The 6,673-nt window shown below is 57.0% G+C and overlaps 1 protein-coding gene across 1 annotated transcript; it reads left to right on the top strand.

Annotated features, from left to right (window-relative positions):
• The first annotated feature begins 17 nt into the window (after positions 1 to 17).
• On the top strand, positions 18 to 3,452 carry LOC112647494 (asialoglycoprotein receptor 1). The gene is made up of 9 exons (XM_025428636.3): positions 18 to 69; positions 276 to 365; positions 1,352 to 1,468; positions 1,573 to 1,668; positions 1,748 to 1,819; positions 1,923 to 2,009; positions 2,112 to 2,263; positions 2,365 to 2,471; positions 2,615 to 3,452. The coding sequence occupies exons 2-9, from the start codon at positions 299 to 301 to the stop codon at positions 2,769 to 2,771; spliced, it is 855 nt and encodes a 284-aa protein (XP_025284421.1). The 5' UTR covers positions 18 to 69; positions 276 to 298; the 3' UTR covers positions 2,772 to 3,452.
• Positions 3,453 to 6,673: the final 3,221 nt, after the last annotated feature.

Below are 6,673 nucleotides of genomic sequence, written 5' to 3'. Positions count from 1 at the left end.
GCCTCCTTTTTAGGCTACGATCTGCACAGCACTGAGGCATCCAGGAACTGACCTCAAGACCATCAGCAAGTAAAAGGGGAAGCAGAGGCAGGGGATGGGGTGGGCTGGGGGCCAGGCAGGAGTACTTCAGAGGACAAAGTTTGGATGTCAAGCCTGGGAGCGAACAGGGAACAGGAGAAAGGAAGTCTTCCTGTAGCCAGTGGTCACTTAGAGACCGACTGGACCTCCCACCCTGGCTCTGTTCAGCCCCAGCCCTAACCCCAACCTTGACCTAGGCCCGGGTCCAGCCAGCCCTACCATGACAAATGACTATCAGGATCTTCAGCATCTGGACAATGAGGACAATGACCATCACCTCAGACAAGGTAAGGGTTCCTTCCATTTCTGAAAGGTGAGCGTGATGGGACTGCCCCCTTGCCTCAGCCCCTGCTTCCTTCTGTGACCACCAGGTCCCTGGGTCTGCCCTGCGCACAAGAGGATGGTCTGAGCCGCCCCTCTTGGGGGAGGTGCCCTACGTGGGTTGTGGGCCTGAGTCCCTTTCTCTGGGGCAGGCGTCCTGGGACACTACGTGCCTCCTGACCCTGCCGTGTCACCCACTGCTCAGAGCTTGGGGAGGGTGAGGGTCCAGGGGCCCAGGAGTGACTCAGAGAGGTGAGGTCCCCCTCCTTTCCTCTAACACCTGATGTGAGTGTGTGTGAGCGTTAGTGCAGGGGGTCAAGGAGTCAGACTTCCGTGAGGAGGCCGAGGCACCAAGTATCCAGGAAGGAGGAGGCCTTCATCCAACAGAAACAAGCCCCCCTTCTCTCTCCCACCTGCGGGGGTGCTGTTGGGGCTGAGCAGGAGGGTCCTGAGGGATGGGCTGGTGGGGGGGGGAAGGGCTGCAGGGGAGGCCTCCCCAGGTGGGAGCACCTTGACGGTCTCCAGCTACTCCGTCTTCTCTCCCAGCACCCAGCCAGAGGAGGGGAATTCGTGGGGCGGGGGAGAAAGGAACCTCTTCCTCTTTCCCGCCTTTTGGTGGGGGGAGTGACCCCAGCCACCCCGACTCCCGCCCAGGCTCGGCCCTCAGCTCCGGGGAGGTCCAGCAGCTCCGGTGAACAGCGTGGCCGCTAGGTGTCAGCAACGGCCCAGGGCCTGGGTGGGCCGGGGCGGGTCCCGCTGGGCGCCCACCGCCAGCTGCCCTGCCCCTCAGGGTCTCCCACCCCAACCTTCCTCATCCCTGTGGTTCCTCCTGGGCCAGGAGGGGGAGCCTTAGCCCGCTCCCCCCCCACCCTCGCCACTCCCCCCCCTCCCGCCCCGGGGCCCCAGAGCCGCCCGTGTGTCCCAGGGATCCTCATACCCGGGCTTCTTGCAGTGCCACCCGCCCCCCAGCCACTCCTGCGGAGGCTCTGCTCGGGACCCTGCCTCCTCCTGCTGTCCCTGGGCCTCAGTGTCCTGCTGCTGGTGGTCGTCTGCGTCATCGGATCCCAGAGTGAGTGCCCTGGGGGGGCCTGGGGTGGCAAGGTGGGAGGGCTGGCTGCTGCGATGGCGCCTGCAGCCCCCTCGTTTTGCTCTCTGCAACTCTTTCCCGTCCAGACTCCAAACTGCGGGGGGAGCTGCAGGCTCTGAGGGAGACTTTCAGCAACTTCACGGCAAGCACCGAGGTCGAAGTCAAGGCTCTGAGTAGCCAGGGTGAGGGGGGCTTGGGGCTGGGGCTGAGGGGTGCGTGGGGCGCTAGGGATGTGGGGGCACTGAGCAAGTGTCTCCCCAGGAGGAAATGTGGGCAGAAAGATGAAATCCCTGGAGTCTCAGCTGGAGAAGCAGCAGAAGGATCTGAGTGAAGGTCAGTGGGCGTGTGTGCAGGGGCGGTGGGGTCCCTCAGGCCAAAGCGAGGGCCTGGCTGTGCCTGTGGCTGGTCCCCTATCCCCTGCCTTGGGTGCCCCCAGATCACTCGGACCTGCTGCTGCACGTGAAGCAGTTCGTGTCGGACCTGCGAAGCCTGAGCTGTCAGATCGCAGCGCTCCATGGCAATGGTGAGGAGGCGAGGCCCCGGGCGCCCACCCTGGCGCCCACCCTGGCTCCCACCTGCCCACGGGCGGCGCCTCAGCCTCCCCGCTCCCCCCCCCACCCCCCAGGCTCCACACTGACCTGCTGCCCCGTCAACTGGCTGGAGTACGAGGGCAGCTGCTACTGGTTCTCCCGCTCCGGGAAGTCCTGGCCCGAGGCGGACAAGTACTGCCAGCTGGAGAGCGCGCACCTGGTGGTCGTCAACTCCAGGGAGGAGCAGGTGAGCGCCCCAGGGCTCGTGGGGGCAGGTAAGAGGGGACTGGCGGTGCTGGGGTGCTGGCTGCTCCGGGGGGTGCCCACCACCCCATCCCCTCTCCCCAGAAGTTCATCCAGCACCACATGGGGCCTGTGAACACCTGGATGGGCCTCACGGACCAGAGTGGGCCCTGGAAGTGGGTGGACGGGACGGACTACGAGACCGGCTTCAAGTGAGTGTGCGCCCCCCCCCCCCCGCGGTGCAAGTCCCAGCCCCGCGGGTCCCCACTCCCACCCCACCCCATCCCCACCCGGGGCGCCAGGGGGCGGGGGAGGCTTGGCCGGGGTGGAGGCGCACATCCACTGGTATCCGCAGGAACTGGAGGCCGGAGCAGCCAGACGACTGGTACGGGCACGGGCTCGGGGGCGGCGAGGACTGCGCGCACTTCACGGACGACGGCCGCTGGAACGACGACGTGTGCCAGAGGCCCTACCGCTGGGTGTGCGAGGCGGCGCGCGATCCCGCCACCTAGGGGCCTCCTCTCCCCTAATTTATTTCCACAGTGCCTCCCCCTGCCCCGTGATCCCCCCGCCCCTGTCCCGGGGAGGGGGGCCTCCTCCACCTCCTCTGGGATGGCTGATCCAGGATTTTAAGGGAAGGGGACAGGACGACGTCTGTGATTCGCAGACTCACGTTTGGAAGGGTGGGGAGATGGAATCCAATATCACTTGCCGCGGTTTGCAGGTGATGGTCCACGTTTTTTTAGAGTAAAAAACCCAGAAATATTCGAACGTGCCACTGTTGTCTGGTTATTGGGCGTTAGGAATCGGGAGTGGGCGGGTGGGAAGGAAGCCTGGGGCAGGCAGTGTGGCCTGGAGAGGAATGAGGGGGCTTTGGTACTTACAGGTGTGGGAGTTAGGGCTTCTGTTCTGGGTCTCCCCTGTAAAGGTGTCCTGGGACTGAGGACCAGTGCACCTGTGCAATCCCCCTAGGACCAGAATCACCCCAGGTGTCCAGGACTTCTAAAGCTTAGCATGGGGGCACCTGGGGGGCTCAGCAGTTGAGCATCTGCCTTCTGCTCAGGGCGTGACCCTGGGGTCCTGGGATCAAGTCCTGCATGGGGCTCCCTGCAAGGAGCCTGCTTGTCCCTCTCCCTGTGTCTCTGTCTCTGTGTTTCTCGTGAATAAAAAGATAAAATCTTTAAAAAAGAAAACTTTGCATGAAACTCATTGATGCCTGTCACATGCATTACAGTGGACAGAGGCAGTGTTCACAGGCAGGCAACAAATACAATGAATGTGAGGATGAGCCCATCACCGAGAACCACCAAACCTGAGAAGAAAGCCAGAAAACCAGAAGGTGGAAAAGAAGTCCCCAAATGAATAGAATCCACAACCCAGGAGGAACACAGGAACAAACAGATTAAGACTTTGCAGGCAGTTATGGGAGCATCAACAAATACTGAATGAACACAAAAGTAGAGACAAAAAGATCCATCAGCATATAAACATCTCACCATATTTCTGGATTACTTTGGGTACAACAGAAAATAAAAATGAGACAGGTAATTCAGAAATGAGCTAGGAGAGCACTCCATACTGAGGTTGTGGGACTGTCTAAAGCAGTTCTCAGGAGGAAAAGTACATGGACTTAATCCCGTTTGCTAAAAAAACACGGCTAAATTGAAATGAGCTAAGTTTTGGCTCAAAGAACTGGAAAAATAATAAAATCCTTCAGAAGAGAAGGCAGGGGTTTATTAAAATAATCATCAACCACAGGGTATGTATTTTATTTGAGTACAATGGGACATTTTAATTTTAATTTTTAGAAATTTTATTTGTTCCTGAGAGGCACAGAGAGAGGCAGAGACACAGGCAGAGGGAGAAGCAGGCTCCCTGTGGGGAGCCCGATGTGGGACTTGATCCTGGGACCCTGGGATCATGCCCTGAGCCAAAGGCAGATGGTCAACCACTGAGCCACCCAGGTGCCTCCAAAAAGATGGTTTGATGAAAGACTGGGGACAGGACCCGTGGGCAGGAAGGGCTGCACAAGGTCACAAAGAGGGCCCGTTATAGACTTTCAAGTCGGGAGGGGGTCAGGGAGAGCCTGAGTCTCTGAGGAATTTGGAAGCAAGCTTCCCGGGACCCTGAGGGGACCAGCTATTGTCCGGAAAGGTCATTTATTACCGTCTAATAAAACCTGAGGCATGAGACCCTTCAGATTTACATCCGTGGGTCAGATGCCTGGGGCATGATCTTGGGGGTTTGAGAGGAAAGAAGGTTCTAAAGGAATTGTTCTGTGTTAAAGCAGACTCACAAAAAATAAAAATAAAAAAATAAAGCAGACTCACAGGGTCCTGGGGGTGGGGGTAAGTTTGCCTTTTGCCCTGAGTGACGGGTGAGCATGGAGGCCGCTGAGTCCCTGGAGGAAGGCCCCTGCCTGATTCAAGGACTGGTCAGTGGGCTGTAGGGAGCATGGAAATTTAATCACTTCTCTTCTACCTTTGTTTCCTGCATCATACCTAACATCACATACAAAATTGGACACTGGATAGATTCAAGATCTAAATAGAAAATGTAAAAGTACAGTACAGAAGTAATAGGAAAAAAAAAAAGAAGGAAGGATAATCTCGTTATAGAGGGGTACAGAAGGACTTCATCCATAAGACCTCTAAAGCAAATACCAAAAAGCCAAAACAATTTTGGTGAAATTGATTGCATGAAAATGAAACATTTCAGCTCAGTGACCATGTATCAGGTACCCAGCAAGAAACAGACGGCATATGTGAAATGGGTAATTGGAGGATTTTTTTGTAAAATATTTTATTTTTATTATTAAAATATTTTATTTATTTATTCCTGAGAGACAGAGAGAGGCAGAGACACAGGCAGAGGGAGAAGCAGGCTCCCTGCGCAGAGCCGGATGTGGGACTTGATCCCAGGACCCGGCGGAGTGGGGGGAGGGGGGGGTCACACCCTGAGCTGAAAGCAGTCGCTCAGCCACTAAGCCACCCAGGTGCCCCAAAAGATTTTATTTTTAAGTGATCGCTAATCTCTACACCCAATGTGGGGTTTGAACCCAGAACTCTAAGATCAATAGTTGCACGCTCCACCACTGGGCCAGCCAGGGGCCCCCAGAGGATATTTTAATACAGGAATGATTTTAGGAAGGGATGAGCAGCGTTAGGGAAGCCACAAGAAAGAGGGCAGGGCCCCAGGGATCCCAGAAGTGAGGAGTTGTTGGCACCTCCAGGAACCTGAGAAGAGAGAAGAGCCCCCCTCCCCAACAGGACCTGTGTCTGTCCATCTGTTATAACTCCGGGTGGCTGGAGGCAGCTAGCTCACTGCTGGTTGGTGGGGGAGAAGCTGGAGGAGCTAACATCCTCACTTCCCTCCTCTTCCTTCCTCTGATCATCTGCTGCCATTGGAATGGAAAGGGATGATGCAGCCATACAGCTCGGTGAGGGAGGCCAAAGAACAACGACGAGGAACAGGGCATATGGTATAGGTGGAGGGACAAACAGAAGACACAGGAGTCTGAGGCTGGAGTGGGGGCGGGGGGAGGAAACCTACATTAGCAGTAGCAAAGGGTAGAGAGAGGTAGTCTGCAGAGAGTCTGATGTAATGTGACGAAAACCGTCAAGCAGCCATCTGGTTGACAAGAATCAGAGATGAAGTCAAGGGCTGGCAAGGTGTGGGTGTGGGGAGAGGAGGTCACACACTCCTCCCTTCTCCCGGGAGCACCCATCGCCAGAGCCCTTCTCCAAGGTATTTAGTGGAATTAGGAATGCGTATCTGGCCCAATCCCTGCAAGTCTGCTTCTGGGTAAACATCCCAAAGGTCCTCTTGCTGGTCGGCTGGTCCGCTGGACCCGGTGAAGACGTGCACGGCGGGGCCAATGGGTAACAGAAGCTGGAAACGACCTCGGTGCTCGCCCAAAGCGCGATGTGGGATGTGCGCCTGCGGCGATATTGCCCCCACCCCACCCCGGACTTGGAAACAGTGACTGCGGGGCAGCCAGTGGGCACACAGCGCGGAGGTGTGGGGGTCCTCAACACGCACCCCAGACCTACCAATCCGCTTCTAGGTATGTATCTGAAGGAAGTAATCACCCCCCACGTTCACCGCAACAGCGTTCTCAGCAAACAACGGAAGGGTCTGTAGGCCAAGGAGCCGGGAAAGAGAATGCGGAGGACACAATCCCGCGGAATAGGATTGAGCCGCAAAAAAGAAGGCGCTCCTGCCATTTGCGAGAGCGTGATGCGCCGGGAGGGCATTATGTTCCGTGGAATCAGCCAGACAGAAGGACAAATACTGTTGTGTGTGTTTAAAGATTTTGTTTATTTATTCATGAGAGACACACAGAGAGAGGCAGAGACACAGGCAGAGGGAAAGCAGGCTCCCCGCGGGGAGCCCAATGGGGGACTTGATCCCA

The sequence above is a fragment of the Canis lupus genome, chromosome 5 (assembly GCF_003254725.2).
Source record: "Canis lupus dingo isolate Sandy chromosome 5, ASM325472v2, whole genome shotgun sequence".
NCBI classification, from domain to species: domain Eukaryota; kingdom Metazoa; phylum Chordata; class Mammalia; order Carnivora; family Canidae; genus Canis; species Canis lupus.
The sequence above is the reverse complement of the archived record's forward strand: the minus strand, read 5'-3'. Positions and strand labels throughout refer to the sequence as shown.

Bases quoted from the DNA above. Each gene is read 5' to 3' on its own strand.
- LOC112647494 (XM_025428636.3), top strand. From the start codon at position 299: ATGACAAATGACTATCAGGATCTTCAGCATCTGGACAATGAGGACAAT. The intron at 1,469-1,572 runs GTGAGTGCCCTG...TTTCCCGTCCAG, and splicing joins CTGCGTCATCGGATCCCAGA to ACTCCAAACTGCGGGGGGAG. The intron at 1,820-1,922 runs GTCAGTGGGCGT...GGGTGCCCCCAG, and splicing joins GCAGAAGGATCTGAGTGAAG to ATCACTCGGACCTGCTGCTG.